Genomic DNA, 24674 nt, shown 5'->3' with positions numbered 1-24674 from the left:
AGATTCTAACAGTTTGACCTCTCTCACTTCTTATGTTCTCTAGGGGATAATAAAATCCAAGATACAATTCCACAGCAGTTAATGAAGCTTAACCTCACACCCTCTTAATTACCAATGCATTACACCAACTATAGGCATCATACTCCTCTCTAAGCTATTTTACAATGCTAAAGAAGTACTACTGTGCTATTATTTAGCAACATAATCCAAGCTGTATGTGAAATCCCTCTTATATAAAATCCTTTGATCCTTACGGGTTTCAATAACTGTGTAATTAATAGTACTTAAGAATTTAAAACATTATCTATTTATGTATCAATAAATGAGTTGTTCACACGGTTTTATGCAACTACTTTGCAATGTAGTATCATTACAGCTATGATTAAAGAACAATGAAATAAAAAAATATTAAGGGGAGTACAATTCACTGTTGATCTCTAACTGCAACAATATTTAAATAGTTTTAACTCACATGTATTTAAGGCTTTTTTTCATTATGCTAATTTTTAATATTTAAAGGATACCAGATGGTAAGTCAGGAAGGGTAAATATTTTCTTTTCAATAATGTATTATATAAATGTCAGTTTAAAGGGCCCTACTCCCAAAAGGGGGGAGGATTCTATTTTGCTTGTAAACACTTGTGAAGACAAGGTCTATTGTTAAAGAACACAAATGACTGGATACAGAATTTTTCTCCTCTCAGTGGCCCTTGTACAACAATTTATTTCAATCTCCAGGTAAGGCTGTTCTATGGAAATTTTTCTTTGACATACAAGAGGACCAAATGGATGTCAACCCAGGATAAACGAGAATTGTGTGAAGGAAAAAAGGAAGTAATATTCCTCTCTTTTATGAAATAAAAAAGGTTAATTGAAAGTACTCTAAGGGGTATTTTTTGTTAACCCATGGCAATATATTCTCTGCTTATCACACACAGAAGTAAACTCTACAGTCAAGTCATAGAGCTCTCTGCTCTAACTTCCTTGCACTGTGGCTCCACTTGACAACACTGAAATCCAGGAAGGCATATGAGAAGACTGGGTATTTTTTTTGTTAATCTTTTTCTGAATCGGTTCATGAATGGTTAAGTTAGTAAAAGGTAAGTACAACAAAAAAAGAGAACGACATATCAAAAAAAGTAATGTGAAGAAACTAAATAAAACTGGGAATGCCCTTGTCCAAAATTCTGTAAACTCTGCTGCACTGTACAATGAAGTAGCCTAAACAGATTTAATAATGGCATTATTCATGAAGACCTTTAGAGATGAGCACTGTAAGCAACAGTTTACTAACTGAGCAAATAAATTCTACAAAGTTACCAACTAGATGTGTAAAACAGTTATTTGTGAAAACTGAAACCTAAACACTTGGCTTTTTTAAGCTACTACTTTTATGATACATTTAACAGGCTAAGTAAGACCCAAGTTTAAAAACAAACCTAATTTCATAACTAAGACAATGAATGAAAATATCCTAAAAAACAGCCAAGGACTGGTAGATAGGAATCCTGAAGTTTAAGTGAAACATTTATTTCCTCTGGTTCTGGAAAATTTTTTTATTAGATTGGTTTGAACTTTTGACAAAGACTAAGCTTTACACTTTAGATGGTTCCCAGCGTGGGTACTGCTTAAAAGGTTTTCATTCTTTTTAAACAGAAGTGATTAATTTTTTCCCAGCATCCTCTTTCACAACCATACAACGTCTCTGTCAAATTTAAAACACAGTTTTTTAATGCAGAAAATTATATATTACAATATAATTAAAATATTTGCATTTTAATACAGAAAGACATAAAATAGATATTCCATTTACCCAACACGCAAGCAAGAAAACCAAACAGATGAACAAGAACTATATAATAAAGAAATTAGATTTTTCAAAGGAACTTTCAAACCGAGACAGCTGCCAGGGTCAGCTTCAACCCTAGTCTTTGTGCCAAAAGGCTATCTTTACTTCAGAAAAGAGAGATAATAGGTGGCAGGAAAGTTCACTAGTGCTGTAAATGTAATTGGATTTCTGTGTATTAAGTGATAACATTTAACAGCACGCAGCAGCTGAATCACTGTAACAAGCTCATGTATTTTGAAAATACAATTGGGAAAAAAAGGATGATAGGAATGTAGCCCTAGTTGCATTTACCTTTCAAGTCGTAATGCTTTTAGTTTCTTTATGTAGCATCTAAAAATGTCAGATGACAGGAAAAAATACCTCTTGCATTCATACACAGCTTCTTTCACAACACCAGATAGCAAAGAGACTGTAAGGGGTTAGAATAGTGCTTTGAAAATGAAAGCTTGGAAAGCCCTGGTCACCAGCATTATCATTTCTTCCAGGTTTCCATTCTTCCTTTTGACAAAAGTGTTTTAGAGTCATATCTACGAGGGGAAAAATGCAAGTATCATGGTGGAATGTACTTTGCTGGAATAAAAAAGTCCATGTAGACAGCTACGCTTTCTTTCAGAAGGTTGTTTGCATACACAGTAATATAACACTGAAGCTCAGTGGGTTGTTTATTGTTGTTGTTTTATTAAAAAGCGCCCTGGAAATAACAAGTGATGCTGCATTTTTCCGTTTCACTGTAGTACTCCACACCACTCATATGATTTCTCCTGACTGACTTGACTTCGGACTACATCCAGTAAACACAGTGAAGCTGTATATCTGATACATGTGCATGCTAAGGGCTTTACCTCTCCACAGGATCTTCTCTGTAGTTCTCCACAGAGCAGTTTGCACATTGTTAATTTTCAAACCTGGAAGTACAATGACACCAGATGTACAAGGTATATACCGCTTCATTCCTTAGTATGGTACACCTCAAAGGACTTGATTGAGGCTGGAATTCTGGGGTATAAATTTCTTTCTAAGAAGGTTATCCTCTATAGCAGAAGTAGGAAAAGCATCCCCACCACAAGCAGCAGGCTCATAGATTATGTCACAGCATGGCTTTTTTCTTGAAGGGTGTGCTCTTTAGCCTCTCTTCTTGTACCAGAACCTCCAAAAGGCAATCTCAACAGAGTCCAGAAATATCCTGTAATAAAATTCCAGCTCGAAAACAGAAATTCCATAGAAGTGTGTACAACTTTTCCACAGGGGATGAACAGATGCAGCTCTAGAGAGCAATTCGGGACCTCCACTCTTCCACCTCAGGCTTCCAGTCATGGTCATTGAGGTAACATTGGTCAGGGTCCCACAGGGAAATTGCTGGGCTTCAGGGGATGCTGGTTTCTGTTTCCCAGCATGTATAATGACCAGTAGGTCTTCCTCTCAAGACAAACTTTGCACAGGCTTCATGGTAAAAGCAACTTAACAGAAAGCACTCTCTATTGGCAAGATGTGCTCCTAGCTGGCAAATATAATCCATTTTTTTTCTAATTAAAACTTGTGAGAATCAGTTCCCTCCCAAGGTCTAGATAAAATAATTAGCAAAAAAGGCAAAGAAATTCTTACATAGGCAGTTTAGGCCATTCTAGAATTTTAGTTCCAAATCTGAAGTAGTAAAAGTGAGAAGTATAGAAATGTAGCCACCACAAATACTGATATGTTTTATAATTTTTTTTTAAAGACTGGAACCATATCTTGGCACCAACAAGGAGAATGGGTATAAAGAACGAAGCTGTTAGTTATTGTATTTTTATGGCTTCCAGAAGTCAGGCTGGTACCCAGCCTAACTTAAAGTGGATGCAAGCCTGTTCTAATTTTGGCTATATTGATGTTCAAGGTAATATTCAACCCCCTAGCTTGTTTCTTGCAAAAAGTATAACAGTATTTAAATTAAGTTCTCCTCTGTAATAAATGTTCCAATACACTGTACGCAACTTCAAAATAGCTGGCATTAACTTCAGAGTGCTGAATTATTAAAAAAAAATAAATATAGCCACTAAACACAGTGAATTTAAGGAAATAGATACAAGAATAAACCCTACATACTTTATTAGTTTCTCTTTGTTTAAGCTTGAGCACCTAACTGCCTTTCATAATTTGTAGTCTAAACTTAATAAGGTATGGTACTGAAAATGGAATGGTAAGATATATTTCCTTCAGTCATTTTATTATTGAATTAGTTTTCCATTTACCAATGCAATTGTTTTTATTTTATGATAAATCACAGAAGTATACCATACTATTTCTTATATTATACACTGTTCCCCATATTTACGCCCTCAGAGTAAAAAGTTGCCTTTTGTTGAAGAATATAGATTGAACAGAAATGCTCTCAAATGTTTAAAATACTTCATAAAAACCAGCATGTATATAGTTCTGTAGGTTTTACCAGAGGTGTATAATTTTTCAGCATTATGTCTTAATGCCAATTTCCTGAAGGAGCTTTGACTACAAAAGGCATGAATATGTTTTCAAAGGATGATGGATAAATTGGTGGGTGGTAATATAATATATCTTAGGCAGCTGATCAGGGCTTTTTATCCTCTGCTTGTCTTTTAGTTATACACAATTTCAAGATAATTATGGTCTATAAGAATGTCTTTTCCCCTTCCTACTACCAGCAATATTTGTCTTGGTTATAGGTTCAAGAAACTTCCAATCACATCACAAAATTAGAATAGGGCAATTATGGCATCTCATCAGAGAGCTGAATATATAAATAGACTGACCACACAATATGGACATGAGGCAGTTAATGAACTGCCTTTATGTAGAACACCAGTTAATTAGAATTCTAGCCATAGAATATATTGAATCAATACTTGAATTTTATAAAATAAAAACCAAGGATAAAATGTATAACTCAGGTCGATATGTACCATATGTGTGTTGCCTTTCTAGTAAAAAATACAGTCCAATCAGATACTGAAAATAAATTAATTACTAATCTCATTAAATAAAATGCAGTATTATTCAATGGTCAGATATGTTATATTAAAATCCTGACTTAGTGGAGACATCCAAAACCCAAACAGCTCATTTTTATGACAGGAGAGGACTTCTTGAAGCACCTGAAGGTCCTATTTTATTAAAAACCAAGTGAGACAGTCATAGGGAAAACTCCTCTACTTCTGTGACTTGGAGACCTAACTGTGGCCAAGGCCAATCTTAGATTGACTTTTTCCAGGTGAAGCAATAATGTTTTTCAGGTAACACATATTGGCATTTCAAGAAAGAAGTGCCTAAGCTTTCCAAGTGTAAAAGTATGTAATTTTCTAGATTGATGCCTCACACATTACAGCGTTACTTCACTGAAGAAATTTCAAGACAGCAACACAAATCAGAGAAATCAACTCTACCATGCCTTGTCTGTTAAGCAAGGGAAGTGTTGAATAGTCAAGGTAAGAGTCGAAAAGGGTAGACAAAAGTACTGTTGGGTATATAAACACACAAATGAAAGAAGAAAACAAGATAAAAATTTGTTTTCCTCAACTCTTCCGTGGTAATATTGTCCAACCATTTATAATCTCTTACAGTAACACCACTATGGAGTTACAACAGAGGAATGCAGTATTATTACTTAGTGTCTACCCCTGAAAAATAAGAAAGAAAACTTATTCCAAATCAGACAACAGAGCTCAGTAAGTCACACTGAACTAACTGACCACAAACTCAAACTGGTACAAGGAAGGATAGATGTATGTAAGAATGTTTAACTTGCAAAAGGAAGTTAACAGGAGCTAGGAAAAGTATGACATGTTATAAAAAATTGATTCAAAGGTGAATGAATGAAAAATAAAATGTGTTAGCTACACCATTTTAAGAAATTTTAATGCAATGCAATAAAAATATTCATTTGAATAATTTAATTTTGATGAGAAAATCGACCACAATGATCATGTATTATATGGACAGAGAGTCAATGACTTGATTATCAGTTATTTAAAACCAAATATTATTAAAAAAATAGCATGTTCTTACGTAATTCATGCTTCAAAATCAAATTCTAACTTATTTGTTTAGGTTGTATTCTAAACCACAAGAGCAAATGTTAAGAACTTCACCCCTAAATGAACCCTCTTTAGATTCAAAATGATAAAAAAATTATATTTTTCATAACCATAATCATATAATTTCATTAAGAATATACTTTTCCTTGAATACTGAAGTTAATATTTAATAGACAAGGCATAGAATCTACCATCAGTAGGCAGGAAAAAAGAAAAGAAATCATTTTGTCCAGAAATAGTCTCTGAAGACTCTTAAGGACATAGCCAGACTTCACTTGATGCAGAAGTAATCAGTAAATTATATGTTACTTGTGATATTAGAAAAAAGCAGCCTTAGAAAGACATAAAATATTTAATGAAATTTTGTAAGATTATCCTCACACTTCAGCATTTTTGTAGTGTGGATCAGGCTTTTTCCCTTATACAATTTCCTTATAATGGAAACACTCAGTGTTTGATTAGGAGCTCACTGATGTCTGAAAGGAACCTTTCTATATGACCTGACCCAAAGCTGACGATATTTCCTAGCATAAAAAAGACAATTAGAATGAAAAGCAGGTGTAGAGGAAGCTGTAAAGATGTTAAATGACATTTTTCTTTTCTATAGGAGACTATAATAAGTATCTACACGTATTGTACACTGTTTCCACAAATTCCACTGTTTCCACAACCAGCTCAACTCTTCCTGATAGGCAGGTGGAAACTGTAAATGGTTGGGTTTACTCAAACCATTCAGCTAAGCCAGCTAGTCTGTCTGGTTTTGTCCATCATCAAAATAAAGGATAAACAGGCTCCTAGCTCGATTTGGCCATGGGAGGATCTTACTCCATTGTTCATAGACAGAGGATACTGATCTAATTATAATTCCCAAATCTGGCTAGTGTAAATACTCCTGCATTTCCCAACACATTCTTATGAATCACCAAGATTAATTTCTTACTATACAATTTGTACACTTCAAAATGAATATATTTATCAAAAGATTACAGTGTTACTTGTCAAAAGCTACAAGTTTTCTTTACCTTTAAGATGTTCTCAGGATGCTCTTTAGCAGAAGCAACAAACAAGTCATGTCCACAGACAACTCCCTCTGCGAGAAAATACTTGAACAAAAAACTGGAGTATAGACCGTATTTATCTTCCTCTGTGAAAACAAGAATGGTTGGATTTTTTTTCTTTTTTGTTAGATAAATCACCCACCTGTATTTTCACAATACTGTAAAAGCCCTCTTTTGGTCTACCTCCTAACATATTGTCCTGGTTTCAGCTGGGATAGAACATATAATGTACAACAGAGATAATAGGCAAAATATGATTCCAAGGTTTTAAAAATAATGCTTGACAATATTGTATCCCTACTTTTTGAAGCCAGAGAAATCGTTCTCAATCATGTATTTGATTCTAAGATATAGATGGGATGCATTAGTAGTGCTGTCTTCCTAACAAGGTTTCCCATAACTATCAACTAAGGTTACCAAAATAATGGCTTAATGGGAGGGTTTTTTTATTCATTTATGAGAACTATGTTAATATTTATATTCTTAATGCTTAAAATATTATTAAACTTGCTTAAAATATCTAATTGATGCATTTCATAATGTAATCATATTTGGCATAAAGGTATCATTTCTTACAGACATTCTTACATGTACATTTCTTTCAAAACTGTGAGGACTACAAAAATACACAAAACAAATGAATCTACTGAAAAAACCAAACAATTTGCAACACTGTTTCTGAAAGCTAACCAAAGCAAAAACACAAACACATTCAAAAGGCACATGAACTTAGAGTTTGAGACAACATCTGTTAAACAGGGGTGAATACTAACCTACTGAAATAAAACCACAAACTCCAACTGACTGCAGAAAGGCTATTATTTCCTTCAGCTTCTTTGTTGCAAGTTACGTAACAGGAATTACCAGAATTAGGAAGTCTTAATTAGCTTCATACAATTAAAATTTATCATAACTCAAAACCATACAGGAAGTGAATGAGTAAATAACAACCAAAATTTGAACCATCTCTAATTCTTTATTTTTAGGAAATATAAAAAATAGCAATATTAATGCCAGCAAAAAAAAAAAAATTCTTAACAATATAATTACCCTATTAATTTTCCAGTAAAATTTTAGATCATGCCCTTTGGAATAACGTATTTCTGACATATATTTAGAAAGATATCTGAAATACTTTGGGAGAAAAGTAAATGCAACAATGTCAGGTTTCCCTTTTTCATCTGTTAATCTGCTTGCTAGAAGATAATACACAGGGATGTTGTGGCAGAAAAATACAGATAGATTTTCTTTATAAAGTACCAACAAGACTCTTAATCCTTTTCTAGTGTTCTTTATTTTGTTTTTTTTTCTTTCCTATTATAAATCACATGCAAAAATATTAAAAGAAAAACACAAAACCATAACAAAGGCTGAAAATAAGCAAGTTGTCATTCAAATTTAACTTCTAAAAAATACTGAGGAAGGAAAACAAAGAGAATATAGCTTTGATATGTACCAGAATAGTATGCTTTGGAGCTTGAGTCAAAGAGAACCAATGAAGTAGAGTGGGAGAAAAGAAAGAAAGGAGTTGTATATCCAAAAAGGAGCAAGAATATTAATAACAATGGGGAAACTTAAGAATCAAATTGCAGTAAAATAGTGTTGCACTGCTGCACTCCTAATATCATGCACAAGTACTGACACTTTCAGTTCTTAGACTAACAAGAGGAAGGAACTCAAACCACAAGTTTTCAGATCCACTGGAGAAGGAACAGTTCTCCCAGAGATATTCCCCATCCTCCACGAGATACTGGGCAAAACATAATTTATTTCCTGCCTTTTTTATTTCACGTTTATATGTATTATTTGGGATACCACCCCCACCCCCCACCCCCCCGGTAAAACTTATACACTTTAAATTCGGAAAATTTATTTCTTTCATTTCTTTCTTCCTCAGAATAATCCCTAAAGATATAGCGCTAACGTTACCTACTTTGATGTTAAGGAGAAACACTTATTTAAAGATTTCCCTTTCATTAAACCTAAGAAATGAACTACAAGTGACTCTAAAGCATCATTTCAAGATAGAGAAAAATGCTTCATTACACAGTCACTAAGACAGGAAATTACATAAAAAAATCTGGACATCCAAATAAGCCAAAGGGAATATAATAATTACAGCACTACTGCTGCTCGTGCTAGCCATTGATATATCCAGTTTATTATAGAGTTTGAGGGATTTAAGAACTCAGACTATGTTAATATAATTTACTTTTGATACTGTTAACCTGCTTAGTAGGCCATATTAACTTTCTAATGTACTTCCAATAACGTATTAACACAGTACTGACAAAAGCTTGCTGTTGACAGCACTGGATTCCTTATTAAAATTTCAGCAGGACTGATTTCCAAAAGCATTACAGAATTACAAACTGCGATTTCCTTGAAAGTTTGGAGCTCTTAATTAAATATTTTATATAGTTTACTCTTGCATGCTTAAAAAGCCATTAACAGTGTTATAGAAGAACTATTTTCTTAGCAACGCAGCTCAATACATTGTGCTGTGACTGAGCACGTAGATCCATGTATGAGACTAGGATTAGGATGGGGACAAGACTCAATTCAGATATAACTGAATTTTACGTAAACTTACGTAACTCAAAACAGATAAAACTTTTTGCAGAAGCAAAAAGTAGAACTGACACTACCTAAAGTTGTGACAAAGTGTTACAGTCTTATTTTGTAAATACAGCCTTTGGAGCCTGCTTAATCTTAAACTGCTTCAACAAAAGGAAAATAAACCCCATATGGGGAGTAATTCTCCCTTATAACTGCAATCCATGAACAGATACAACACCCCTGCCCTCTAAACACTGGTGCTCTCTAGTTATTTATGCTTTAGATGCTTACTGCAATATAATGGGTAATATATTATTCACAGTATATTGACTTCCATGTGCTAATCTCCATCTATGAAGTTTTCAGTTTAAGAACCAAAGCCCTCTAGAAATCAAAGTGACAGCATGATATCTAATTACTAATTTTTTTTTTTAAATTGTCTATGCTACCTGAAAGAAGCCACCAAGCCTCCCATATAATCACATCACTGCAGCAGAAGTCAGTGGAAGGAGACAATTTTGATAGACCTCCCTCTCTTTGAACAAAAGAGAAAAAAACATGAGTCAGGTGCTCTGGACGGATCCTCTGCTGTAACATTTACATCATTCCTGGTCAATCAAAAATCTTAATTTCTTAATTTTTATCTACAAGTTAAAGTTCACCTTCTTTACCATCTGAGGCACAGAAACACTGAGTTGTATTTCATATGGACAGGACTCAACTGACATTTAATGGAGTATAAGCCAGTATCTCATTTAGTCCAAGTATTCTATTGTGTATGTGCGTGTGACTATGCAAAGAGTCTTTCTGGATCATCATCTTTGATATTATTCCTTTAGAAAGTAAACAACTTGCTCAGTTCTGTGCCAAACGTAACATGGAAACTCCATAAACCACGGATAACTACAAGAAACCATACTGTGCATTGATAATTATTTAACTAAACTAAGAGGAAATAAGGCTGCAGTAGTTAAGAATTTTTACTCAAATTTTATTTGAAATGCTTAAATGGTAAAACAAACTACAGAAGCGAAGCAACAGGGAACAGGAATATAAACCCTTTTACTCACCTATCCAAGATTATAATTAATTTTGTTGTTCGTAATTTTGATAGATTTGTTTGTAATATAAAAAGACTAGAGAGGTTCTTACACTGCCATACCCTTCCAAAACATATTTTGCAAAACAATAAGGAGTTTTCAATTTAGCAAATTAAAACCATTTACATTCAGTGTAAAGGACACATCATTTTAGCATTAGCTTTTCCTTTAGTCTTCTCACATTGATTTTCATAACAGTAAACTTACAGTAAAAATAGGAAATAAAGTATTGGAGAGTGATCTAAATATAAAACACCTCATAGTCTGCTACAGTACTCTAAGGATTAAATGTGTCTCAGAAAGCCTTTACAAACAGTGTATCTTGAATTGTTAAAGTCAATGCATCTGTAAGAATCCCTCAGTTCTTCAATTTGTCAGATAGAGGATGGCTTTTTATTGATTCATTTCTAGGTCACTAAACTTTTGTGGTATTCAAAAGATCTAAAGTGCACCCATATGGGGCTTTTCTGATAGCATCAATTGTACCCTGGCTTCACTAGTTACGTTACTATTCAAAACCATAGGAGTACAGCTTTCTTCTTGTAAATAAACAAACAAATCATTTAGCACAGGTACTTCAGTAGCTCACTGACTGCTTTCATAGATAAATGGAATGAAATACTTTGAAGTATATTTGTTTTCTGATTTTTGAACTCACTATTTTGATGTCTAGAATAAATTCTCAGCTAGTATCTTTATTTTTCCAAATTACACCCACATCCAAAAGAACTACCTCCATTCTGTATGTGTAGGAACTAACACTTAAGTGCATTTTAGTCAGCCAAATACTTAAGGCAAGCCTGGACCAAATCTTTATTCTTAGTTTCCATACTAAGGAGCTGTCTCATCAGCAGCTTTCACTGTGAACTTTACTTTTAGCTAATAAGGCACATAAACAAATAAGACTCTTGCAACTGCAGACTCTTTTCTGGGTCCAATCATACAACAGTCCACAGCTTTTTCTGATTCTTTTTGAACAAAGCATTCTACAGCTAAGTAGTAGGTGAGTAACTGGTGAAGCGTAAAACTATACAAGGAAAAGAGATTATTTACCTAGAAGTTATGCATATTGTCTCCAGGACAAAACCTCTTCTGATCCTACAGATAAGGACATAAATAAAGTAGTTTATTGTGATCATTATTCATTAGTCTCTTTCCACAGCAACATGCTTTCACGGCTAAAACAGTCATGAAGAAAAAGCAGTATTGTCAGTATCAGTGCAATGAACTCCAATTTATAACTGCATTGAAAACGAAGGGTAAAGACTAATTCCTATTTATGGCTCTTTTCACCCCTACACTGTATAGGCTACAAAACACATAAGAGACATTCCCAACACCTTTGTGCATGGACTGTCTGTAGCTACTACTCAGAGAATTCAGTGGGTCATCGAATTAGATGCAAAATTTTAAGGCACTGGAGTTTACCTAGGCCACAGAAAACAAAGAGAGCAGATATGAGTGAGACACCGTAAATATACACTTTATAAAAAATTAAGGACAAAAATCTCATCTGATTATAGAAATTGATATGTAAACATGTGGCCTTAAGAAAAAAATCTCTAGCCATAAGCACTCCCTCTGCACAGAGCTATTCATGTTCCAAGAGAGGGATGGAGAATAAGAACAACTTAAAGAGGAATAAAAAGTCAGGAACAAAATCCACCACAAAGTAACAAATATGTATAGACCATATTTATAATAGGTAACTTTTAAACATCAGTAAATTAAATGGCATGAAGGTCTTTGAAAAACTCTGGAGGTAATTTTTAGTCTAATTGCTTAAAAGGATGAGAGCTGTAAGAGGAAAAAATAGGACCACAACAATGTAATGTGCAGATAGCTTACTTTTTTTCTCTGTAGAAAGTCTAGACAGGTTGCCCTAAAGCTGCCAAAAGCCTGTCATAGCCTATCAGTATTGATCATTTTTTCACCAGATAGTTCTACAGTATGGTACTGTGACCTAAGGTGTGTCTTTCTGTAGCTATGAAGCACCTCTCTGAATTGCTGCAGGTCATAAGATGCGATTATTTTAATAATGTGAAATTCCATTTAAAAGATAGTTTACTAATGTCCACATTAACTAGGCTTGAGGGGATATACTTTGTGTCACTTGCATTTAATTAGTACATGCCAAAATGGAGTTGTCAAACATATAAGTTACAGTATTTGGCATTTGGCCATACTTCAGGAAGGTGAATTCTGGTAACTTGTATTTTGTAGAATTGTATTTAGCAAATCACTGTTTTGTACTTCTCTGAAGATTATCTTTTTCAGCTTTAAAAAGATGATAAATTCAATTATATTGACAAGTGAAGAGAGCTCTTACGAGTCAGGTTAAATTGCATGTCTAACAAAAATAATGGTAGCTAATTAAAGTAGTTGAAACTGCTTCAAGGCTTAGAATATACAAGTATAGACCTGCTTTTAACCAGACAACTTTAACTTTTAATAATTGACCTCAGCACCAACAAAACCCCTCCTACTGATAATCTTTAAAACATTTAGCTGTCAATGACCTTGTCAAAACTAGAGCATCTTAAAGGCATGTAAGAATAGGTTCTTACAGGGTACCCGTGACAGACCTATTTGAATGTGCTGTTACCTCTCCATGTAGAATGTGTTATAAGGCATATATTTAAAAAACAAAACAACACCCTCCTGGAAACTCTTCTTGAAGCTGGCAAAACAGGCATAGGATGAGTTGAAGTACATCCAAGAGGTGAGGGGGGAAGGAGTATGCTTAATCAACAGCTATACTATTTGTTTTGAAAAGGGAGATTCTTCTAGAAAGCTAATCTGGAGCAGTTTAACATGAAACAACAAACAAGTGGTCTCACATTCATACTGAACAAATTGTTTTGATAGTGTTCAAATTTCCTGTCTTGCAAGGCTGAGTGCTTTACCACTTCTTGTAAACCCACTACAGTAAGATCTATAGTAGTTAAAATCCCAAACATTCTTGCTACATGAACAAAACTCATGAAGTTTCAAGTTCCTCTGCTAGCTATGATCTTGCATGAGACTACCATGTGCCTCAACTCTAATTCTCTAATTCTCATACAAATAAACCACTGCCAGAAGAATATATTATAGAATTAAGTTTAACTGAAAATCATGCTTTTCATTATGAATTAAGTTAAAAAAAAAATGCACTTATATTTCAAACAATATTTTACAGTCTTATCAATTAACCTGTGCCATTACTACATTTTTAGAACACAACACTTAAAATAAATATTTTAATATCCTGAATCTACTATTATTTGGTTAAATTAACCAAGATAATGTGTCAAATAATGAAGATGAGCATTTAATTTGCAAAGGGAAGTAAGCTAAAAGTAATGCAATTTATTCTTGCCTTAGAGAATGTTGAAGGGGGAAGAATTTAACCTTTTTATAACACTTGGAGTACAATGCAGAAAGATCTTCCTAGGAGGTTTATCACTGACAGCTTCAATCCTGTATATGAACCTTGCCTAGACTAATCTCATGACAGAATTTTTTTGTATACTGACAGGATATTCTAACAATGCAGTTACAATTCTACCTGCACCAACTTTAGAAATTAGTCTAAAAATGTTTAGATTAATGAGTCATGAATACAGTTCTTACTTTAAGACTTTTTGTATATAATTATATGTTTCAAAATAATATATAGTAAGTAATATTTGGGAAAAAATACTAGGTTTCAAATCTAAAAGAGATTCTCCATTGTGTTTCTGTGAAGCTAAGTTTAATATCAGATCACAAATAAACAATGAACATAGGGGATAAGTACATGAAAACCCACCACTGATTATTGCCAGCTATACACTCAGGAGAGGGGAAATAAAAATTCAGGTAAAAATCCTATAATTTTCAAATCATTGAGTCTTGCCATATCTTTCATCAGAACACAAAGCTCAGTGCCTTTGTACTCGCTTCATCTGGTGCCATTAAGGTCAGGTCAAATGGATAGCTAACCATATGCTTAACAGTAGCCAAAAGCAGATGTTTAGGAAGAGGTAATAAGAACTGAACAAGCAAACGTGATGCTTTACCCAAGCATTCGCTCAGCCTTCCACCACTTGTAGCTCAAGGAATTCCTTAGCCAATGTGGTATCCACTACCCTAGTACTGCAAATGGATTTCTCTTTAATCAAGCTGCCCAGTCTCCAGTGAGACTATGGGGTTTATTTTACATCCACAACACTCTATGGTGAAGTATTCTACCTCCTAATTGCATACAGTCTGAAGGACAACTTTCTTTTGTTTAATGACAATTTTCCAGCTAGTAGGTTTCTTTGATGCCACCAGTCCATCTACTAGAAGGGGCAATGAATGGGAAGACAAAACAAAATTAATCTAGTTTCCTAATCTCTGATCTGTGTAAAATATGATAGGTTCTAACATTTTTGTTTCTTCTTCATTTGTCCTGATGGTTTCAGTCCTGAATTTGAGAAGACTGCAGTACTTCTCAAAGTGAGTGAGAAAAGTAAGAGATAAAACATCTATCATTCTTCCTGAATTCGCAGAAATTAAGCTTAACTGGCACTTTCTGCCTTGAAAAAGGCCATCTACTTTCTCTCCCAGTCCTTACTGTTCAGTCCTCCTCTCACATGTCAGTGAGATGAATCAGGTCACTAAACAGACAGAAAAGTCTTCACCCTAACTGGGTGAGTTTTCCATCAACTTGGGAGAGCTGAGAGTTGAAAAGCACTAGTGCCAGCTCAAGGGACAAGACTGCACAGCCAAGAATGGGGAGAAGGATTTTGACAACTTCCTTCAGCAACAGTGAACTGCTGTATCAATTCAGTTTTCTCAAAAAGTCTGAACTTAAATGGTAGTCATTACACAAATGGTGGCCTATATGGAATTAGGTAATGTCAGTTATTTTTTCTGGCAGGCAGCTATTCAAATTAATTAGTTTGCACCACAACATACACCAATTTACACGCTTTATGTAAAAGTCAAGATTTTCTAAGATTTCTGCACCCTGCAGAAGGGACGCATGCTGGAGCAATTAATGAAGCAGCCCATGAGAAGGACCCACATTAGAGAAGTTAATGGAGGACTGTCTCCCATGGGAGGGACCCCACGCTGGAGCTGGGGAAGAGTGTGAGGAGCCTTCCCCCTGAGGAGGAAGGAGCAGCAGAGACAGAGCATGACGGACTGACTGCAGCCCCATTCCGTGTACCCCTGCATTGCTCAGGGGGAAGAAGGGAGAGAAATTGGGAGTGAAGTTGTGCCGGGGAAGAAGGGAGGGGTGGGGGGAAGGTGTTTTAAGTTTTGGTTTTATTTTTTATTATCCCGTCTGATTTGATTGGCAATAAATTAAATTAATTTCCCTGAGCCGAGTCTGTTTTGCTTGTGACAGTAATTGCTGAGTGATCTCTCCCTGTCCTTATTTCGATTCACAAGCCTTTTGTGATATTTTCTCTCCCCTGTCCAGCTGAGGAGGAGTGACGGAGCAGCTCGGTGCCCAGCCAAGGCCACCCACCACATTCCTTGTTTTCTTTTGAACTATAGTTCAATGCCCGCAATTCAGTGACTCCTCCAACAGTATTCAACAGAAACTGTATTTGTATTTTCTAATATTCCAGTTCTTTCCTTCACAGTCTCCTAGCATTTGCCATAAACAGTAGTAGTCCTAACACTTCATCAGCAAGCTCTTAAAATACTCTGCAGGCACAATCTATTTGAAATCACCCAAATCACCCAGGCATATACTAGTCTGCTTTTTTTCCCAGGCAAAGCTGAAATCTAGTCACTGTTCTCAATTACAACAGTCATGAGATTTCAGCGCTCCTTCTGGGGGAAAGTTCACACAAAAATTCTTAAATTTTCCCCTTTCACAACATGAGCTATGATTAACTTTTCCACTTTGTGAAGTAACCAGCCAGCCCTTCTCTTGGGCTTCTCAACTACTGAGGTACTTAAGAAAAATCTATATTACTCTTGATAATTCTTGCTAGTTGTATCTTACCTTGTACCTGAGTTTTTCAGATGTCGTCTCTACACTCCCATTTTACAACTTTGCACTGATCCTTAACAACCTGTGAGGCATTCAAAAGCTCAGGATTTAGCCAAAATGGTGCCTTACTACAGTTTCAATCTTTTGCAATAAGAAACTGTTTTTTTAATCTGTAATAATGCCTTTTTTACTTTTATCTTCCAGATTTTATCTCCCAGTTTCAAACATATTGACCGTTATCTTCCTGTAACCCACTGTTTTAACTTAGAATAATGGATTAATTTTAAGGCTTTAAAGCAGGCTTTTTAACACTTAATATGTAGGCACTCAGACATTGCTTGTTGTACTTGAAGTAGCTTTTCAATGTGATACATGTTTTCATAACTCCTACAAATAAGGAAACTGACATAGTTTACCTCTTATTCAGTGGGAGAAAACAATCACACAACCTTCTAGACTCCAAAAGTTAGAGAAATTGCAGTGACTGGAAAGCTAAGAGCTAGACCTGTTGTCCCTAGGTTTCTAGTTCTCTGTTCCAGCAACTTGGTATCAAAAAGTAGCATTCAAATTGTTATACTATTTAAGATGTGAACCCAGATTACAGATAGAGATGTTTTCCACATAATTACAGGTGTTTCTCTAAAAACATTTCATTCTTTTCCTGTAGTATCAGTTCTTTTTGCTAGGAAAGTTACAAGCTTGAAAGTTTCTCATAAGAACCACTAATCTGATAAACAATTAAAATAGGAAAAAGAGTCACATTTCTATCACCATTCAGCCCTTGCATAATTTTGAACTAGTTTTTTATTCTTAGAAGCTCAAGATTGATGAACTGATGTGACAAATCAGATTGTATCTCCTTCAGTCTCTCTTCTGCAATAACAATTCATGTGTTATTTTTTATAACACATACGTAATTTTACTTATGTGCTAAAACTGTAAGCACTTACAAGACTAACTTAAAAGAAGTTACTCTTCCCTCACAATTGAGATTTTGGCTGCCATGCTTAAACTGAGATGTCTGGGAAATGTTTCTTGGCTCCAAGTTCAGTACATACCCTGAAGGGTATGAAGAGAAGATGCATGTGTACAATAGTTCTCTTCCCCTTTGCTACACTTGAAATAGAGAGGAAAGCTGGGCATCTCAGCTGCAATGGAGACATGGTACCAGCCAGTTTCAATGTAGTCTGCAAAGGGAATTCTGCTGTAACTATTTAATCATCTCAGCATGCCTCATCCACATCCTGACAGCAGCAGGCTTCCATCAGCTTTCTCTTAGTTGATTTTGGCAACCAAAAGATTAAGAGTCTATATTTTACGCCTTCCTCATAAAGCCAAATTTAAAAAGAAACATCATTGTGATGATAAACAGTCTGAATCTTAAAAGAAATCAGTTTGATAAATCTAAAATAATTTGAAAATTTTCTTTAAAAGCCCTGAAATTTGCTAAATGCCCTGCTTTCGAACAGAATTCTGTGGTATTCTTCTTGGGGACTCAAACCTGTCTAAAAATAAGGTTTTGATCCACCTCCAGTAATTCTTGAAATAGACAATAGTCCACACTCTGAAGGCTACTCAAAGTGAAAGAGCCTAAAAGTTATACTTCCTTAAAGTCTGAGTTTAAAAAACAATGAAAAGACAGGTTATTTGATAAATACATGAATATTAGCAAAATATATCATATTAGAGCTTTAAGTATCTATATATTCTATACTAACCAATAAGAAGAAGTGTTCCAACAGCTACGCCTCCACCTGGAAACAAAACAAAATGAAGAATAAAGTACATTTTAATACTATGTTAGAGAACAATTAAGTTTTCTTAGTTTATAAGTCAAAGAAAGGTGATAACGGGGAATTTAAAAATATAAAAGTGAACAACATTTTAATTACCTTTGCAATACTTCCTACAATTCTCTATTATGAAATAATTACACATTACATGTAATTATATATTACACATTACAATTACTTTCACAATATACTGTACTATCATCATTGTGGTAAAAAGATCCTGCAGAGCTCTACGCAACTACGCTCAAGTACTACCGTAATGATGTATGGTCTGAGCCAGTGAATTTTTACTTAGATGACTCAAGTGAGTAAACATTCTCCAAATTAAATCCGTATTAATCATTACCAAGTGATATTGCCTTGGACCAAGAACAATGTATATAAAGTGACCTACTAAGAGGCCAGCAAATTACCACCCAAGTCAATGAGTCAAAATCCTGGTTTCACTGTTTTTTATCTTATTACTGAAAACAGACATGGCAATAAGACAGGTAGGATTTCACCCAATGAAACCTGGACTGACAGATCATAAACATCATAACACACAACTGAAAAAAAAAACAAAACCAAACTACTTAAGTATTTTATAGTATGTCTTGGACATAACACAACTCTATGAATGCAGTTGATTGAAATATTTGTTCAAAAATAAAAATACATTTTGACAGATTTATACATGGCCCCTATTATTTTTCTTTCTTTTTGCTTAAACAATTATAGTCAATGCTTATGTTCCAATCAAGATGACTGACTGAATAATAGACAGAAGAGAATACTCCCAGTAAGTTTTGTTACATAGAATCTTATCCCATTGACCTCAACAGTGTGGAGGACCAGAAAAAAAAAAAAATCTATGAACTCCCATCCTGACTGCTTTCTTTCATCCTAGAAGAGACAACAAACATAATTATGTAACAGTGGTTTAAATGGTTGCCCCAAGGAATTTTTACAGAGACAGTAAAGACTATTTCATATTTTATTTTAGGTAGAGAGCAAACTGCTTTGTAATCTGAATTCCAAAACTGAAAATAGTGGAATAACTTGAAATCAGACTACAAATATTTTGTTGAACAATCATATAAGACTGTGGCAGGAAAGCCAAAAATTTCTGGAAGTGTTCAGATGGACATATGTAACTAGCCTATTGCAGTGTTTTGCATGAAGTAAGATTCAGTATGTCTTCTGCAATTACATACTGCTTTAAAAGTGAGTTAGGAGCAAACTGAATCACATCAGCACAATATCCAAAGTTCTTGATAACAGAAGTAAATTCTGGACTGCATGCCAAATTACTTTAGTGAACAGGATAACTCAGTCTATCAATTTAAGACCTCATTAAACTTCACTTCAAATTGATTCCAATAGGGTTTGGATCAACTTCTTAATCTTTGGTGATGCTGGTGGGACTACAAATGTCTGTAGCATCTATAATGTTGATACATAGCAAGAAGGAAGAGAAAAAGCAAATTTCTCTCCCATAGGCCAAAAAGTGCTAACATTGTTTCTTAATTACACCTGAATTAAAACCACAACAGAATCACTTCGTCATCGTGTCATGATGTACCCAATTTGAGCAGCACATCACAGTGTAAATGTTTAGTCAGCTACTAATTTCATAGTTGTAGTTCAACACATCACACATTTTTTAAGCTATGCTCCTGAGTCATGAGGTACAAATGCCTCAGTATTTACAGCATGCTTATCAAATAATCAAGCATTTCCTAGATATTAAAAAAAAACCCCAACTATAAGGGCTGTTTAGCAGAAATGTAGAATCACTCATGAAACCCACATGTTCTAATTTACCAGCCTTTGTTTCATTTTATTTGTTTGGGAGATAAACGCAAATGAATCCAAAAGATGTATTATGGAGGAAAGGAGAAAAAAAGACCAAAATCAGAAATAATACTGATGGTTGATACAAAGTATGCTTCCAGTGTTCACTGCATTCAATTGTTCAGGGAGACAGAATGCACGGGATACTAAAAACAGTTATTTAAAACTAGCATGTTCTATACAACACATATTAAAAAAGCTTAAAATTATGAGATTTTACCAAATCATAGCTTGACATAGAAAATATGATCAAAACAGCCATAAGGCAATAAATACTTAAAATACTTAAAATACTTAAAATACAAGCTCACTTGTAGCCACCACTGTCTCTTCTGCTTTTAAATTGCTTGCACAAGAAAGAATTTGTTTATCAAACAGTATGTCAGAGCAGTCAAAATTCTCACAAGCTATATTTTCAGATCATCGATTGTACTGTCTCTTTCTACAAGCCAGATCTGTAACATATCTGCACATACCCTGGTAACTAAAGGCAAACTCAGGTCAGAGGATTGGCTTTACATTATCAGATGTAGTGAACAGTTTGAACAAGTGTATTCTATTAGATGGAATGCAAAACTATTGCAGTTACCATGGTTACATATTCATATAACAATGAGCAACGATAATAGTAAATTAAGCAAAAAAACAGATGACAGGAGAAAGTAGCGGGAATGCTAATAAAATTAAAAGGAAGAAGTAAAATCTTCAAGTTTCCTAAAAAAACTGCTGCGAAGTTGTAATTCTTTCCAATTTTGCTATTTTGATTTTTCTTTGTAAGTATCTAAGGCAGTGGTACATGTAAACAACAAGCAAAACTTGTAACTTTCTACATTGCAACTTAAAAAAAATGAGATTTAAATCCTTATGGACAGAAACACAACAAAACTTTTCAAGTTGAGGAGTGTCACTTGTTTCCAAAGTGTATCTGTGACCTTTCTTCAAGCAGCTTGAAACAAAACATTCAATGACAAGCATGTGATGGTTATATTACACAATAGTTACAGCTCATTACAGAGAACTGCTTTGGCACAAATCAGTTGTGCCCAAATCTATAAACCTTGAAAGTAAACTTGAATATAAAGCCTGGAGATGTAAAGAGTGCCTTAATGGTAGCACTGCATTTGAAATCCAGCACTACCCTACCACTTCTTTTTGAAAGGAATTGCATTTATTGAGAAGAGCTAGCTATCAGCAATAATGTAACAAATCAGCCAGAATCTGTAGGGTAAAAGAAATTCCTCCATGTATCCTCTGCCTTTTCCTCTCTTCAAAAGCTTCTAATTAGACCTGTGTCTAAGAACACCACGCTTTCCCTTACTCATGTTTATTCATAAGCTGTACCTTCATATTTGGCGAATAATGGTGTGTCTGGGCTGCAGCTTCTGGACAAGGCAAACTTAAATCCAAGCCCAAAGCAAAAGATCTAGAAGACTGCCTGGTGACCGTTATGAAAGACACCAGGCTATACCAGTTTATAGTAACTTCCATTGGGAATTTATACAAAAAGAATTGTTCTCAGTCCCTGATGAAAATAAAATTAAATATTTTATACAGTCCATTATTTAACTGTTAGTGGGCAAGATGGAAGAAAAAAAGTAACAGTGTTCTTTAAGAAACACATAAACAGCATTCTGTAAGACATTTATGAAGCATTTCCACACACACCCAAAAAGGTCACAAAGGAGACCAAGTACAGTACTACAGTCACCAGCATAGTGGGCTGCATCAATAGAAGGTCAGTCAGTTGGTCAAAGAATGTGACTACTCCCCTTTACTCAGCTCTCATTATATCACATTTGGAATACAATGCCCAGTTTTGGGCCCCTCAGTACAAGAAATAAGTAAACTTAAGTGAGTCCCATGGAAAGGAACAGAGATGGGGCAAATGACCCAAGAGGAATGGCTGAAGGAATTGGGCTTGTTTAACCTGGAGAAGAGAGGAAGACCTAATAGCAGTGGGCCAGTACCTAAGAGAAGCTACAGAGAAGACAGCTGAGCTCTTTGCTGAGGCACATAGTGGGAAGGCAAGAAACAACAGGCATAGATTGAAACAGGAAAAGTTCCAAGTGGATATAAGGAAAAAAATTCCTACAAAGATAATTAAGCATTGGACTGGGCTGTCCAGAGAAGCTATGAAATCTCTGCCATTGCAGATTTTCAAGACTCAACTGGACAAAGCCCTGAGCAATCAGCTCTGAATTCAGTGCTGAGCCTGCTTTCAGGCTGCAGTAGATAAATCCTGAGGTCCCTTCCCAGCCTCCAAAATCAATGACTCTGTACATATCCACCTAGCTGGGTGGTTTGTCTGCATCAATGCCTAATACCTGGTATCAATGGAAATTTTATTGTAGCACGGCATGTTTTGCATGGTCTTTCCTGGCCTACCCACTCAGCCTCCAGAAATCAGTGATTTAAGGGCTAGGACATTACTGAAGATTTAACATAGGAATAGAGTTTTCCAGTTTTTCAGATACTACAACTCCAAAAACATCTGAAAAGTATTTTCAAAAATTGCTTTTCCTAAGGTTGAAGAACTTGATGTTCACGCACAAAACTTGTTAAGGTCAGGAAATTACTAAATATTTAAAAGACAAGGAAAAGGTACTTCAGAAGGGATCCTGGGTTCACTGGAAGAAGTGTTTTCTGTTTCCATACAAACCGCTTATTATGTTAGCAAGTGCCTGGACATTTAGGAGACTGCCAGCATGGGAGCTGTCTACATCTTCTGACCCATGCTATGCAAAATCCACTGTTTATAAAAGGGAATATGAAGAACAACTGGACTATTCAATGCAAATCCTGTATTTATGCAATTAAATAACTTCACAAAGTACACTCAATTAATTAAATACTTATCTCTTAAGGAGGAAGAGCTTTCTTCACAAGGATGCCAATCCCTGATGAAAGTGCAAGTGTTCCTACCAAACACACGCACACACAAGATACAAAAGTGTGATTCCCCTTAAGATACACAGGCTGCAAAAACTTCTTTATAAAATGGATACAATTTTTATATTTATCATTACATAGAATATCCTTAGAAAGAAAAGCGGTATATTCCTATAATTCATGTCCTGCTCCAAGTATGAATGAACAAAGTCTTCCTCACCTAAAAGCAGTCCCATCTATGTATCCTGAAGGTGTACTGCAACTGTATCAGTAGGTAGTAAAAGGATCCTGCAGCCTCAGTGCATACAGATGAAACATGTCGTTTATACTAGTGAAATGAACTAGCTCCCAATCCAAGTAAACTGCGTTGGTTCATGCTATAAATTACAACATGGCAACAGTGACAAGAGATCAGTCCAAGGAACTATCTAGTACCTTGACACTGACAGCAGGCAAAAGCAGATTCACGGACAGCAAGAACAGCATCACACCAGTATAACTGACCTAAACAGGGCCTTTCTAGTGACGTAGCTGTGGCGAGCAAGACAGGAAAGACACGCTGAGAATCCAGTCTTACGGTCAAAGGCATCCTAAAAATTACCACACCGAAGAATCAGAAGTACAACACATTCAACTACGAGCTAATTCAGCAAGCATGCCTTTCAAACCCGAAAACTTCAGACCCCTCACTGTGACAGTTGGGAGTATGACAGGCACGTGCTACTACGGAAATTTACAAAGCAGCCTTCCAGTCTAGAAAGGTGGCTTAAACCGATGTAAACGAGTGGTCAACGGCAACCTCCTCCCAAGCGGGCGCGCCGGCCTGGGCCGCCTCCCTTCTCCTCGGCGCGGCGGGAAGGGGGCTCAAGGCGGGAAAGGGGCCCTCTGCCCCTTCCCATTTCCCCCCCATCCTCCCCCCAATCCCAGGAACTGTGAGGAGGAAGGAAAAGCCTGCGGGAGCAGCTGCGGAGTGACTGAAGGTAAATGACAGGCAGGGCAGTCGGGCTGGGTGGGGGGATGGGAGGGGGTGGGGTGGGGGCGCTGCAACCAGGTCCCGGGTCCCAGGTCCCGCTCCCCACCAACCTAGCACACAGTCCAGGGAGGGGAGCCCGCTGGAGAGCAGCAGCTGCCCGTGGCGAACGGAGGGCCGAGTGCCCGCGACAGCGGCCAGACGGCTGCCGGCCGCAGCCTTCCGCTGGAAGCTGGTGGCCCCGCGGCCCCGCGCCGCCCCGCCGGCCGCCGGGACTGCCGCCATCTCGGCTGCCTGTCGCTTGACAGGAGCGAGGGGACGCCGGGAAGAATCAAACCCTTTCCTCTCCACCAATGGGAGAGCGGCACGGGAAACGCGCTGTCCAATGGTAGAACGCGTTGTTTCCACGTCCCGAGCTAAAGGGGCGGGGGAAAGGCTGGGGCGCCTGGCAGCGAGCAGGCAGGTGAGTGTGGCGGGGCCGGGCGGAGGGCGCGGGGTGCCGCTTCGGTGGGGGGGTCCCGGAGCCGCGACCGGGGCTGAGGGGGGCCCGTGACGGGAGGCCGCGTCTCGGCCCGCCCTGGCGTGGGGCCGGCTTGAGGAGGCGTGGGTAGCGCCGTG

At 36.4% G+C, this 24674-nt stretch overlaps 1 protein-coding gene across 1 annotated transcript in view; it reads right to left on the bottom strand.

The window, feature by feature from the left end:
* Positions 1 to 24438, bottom strand: part of ELP4 (elongator acetyltransferase complex subunit 4) — a 154629-nt gene extending 130191 nt beyond the window's left edge. The window contains exons 1-3 of the mRNA XM_080405878.1: positions 24170 to 24438; positions 18287 to 18322; positions 6918 to 7039 (exon numbers count right to left, since the gene is read on the bottom strand). Coding sequence (XP_080262004.1) covers positions 6918 to 7039; positions 18287 to 18322; positions 24170 to 24341 — 330 coding nt within the window. The 5' untranslated portion in view covers positions 24342 to 24438. The remainder of the gene's footprint in view (positions 1 to 6917; positions 7040 to 18286; positions 18323 to 24169) is intronic.
* Positions 24439 to 24674: the final 236 nt, after the last annotated feature.

This window comes from Falco punctatus, assembly GCF_963210335.1.
Source record: "Falco punctatus genome assembly, chromosome: 10".
In the NCBI taxonomy this organism is placed as follows: Eukaryota; Metazoa; Chordata; class Aves; order Falconiformes; family Falconidae; genus Falco; species Falco punctatus.
This window is presented reverse-complemented; position numbering and strand designations above follow the sequence as displayed.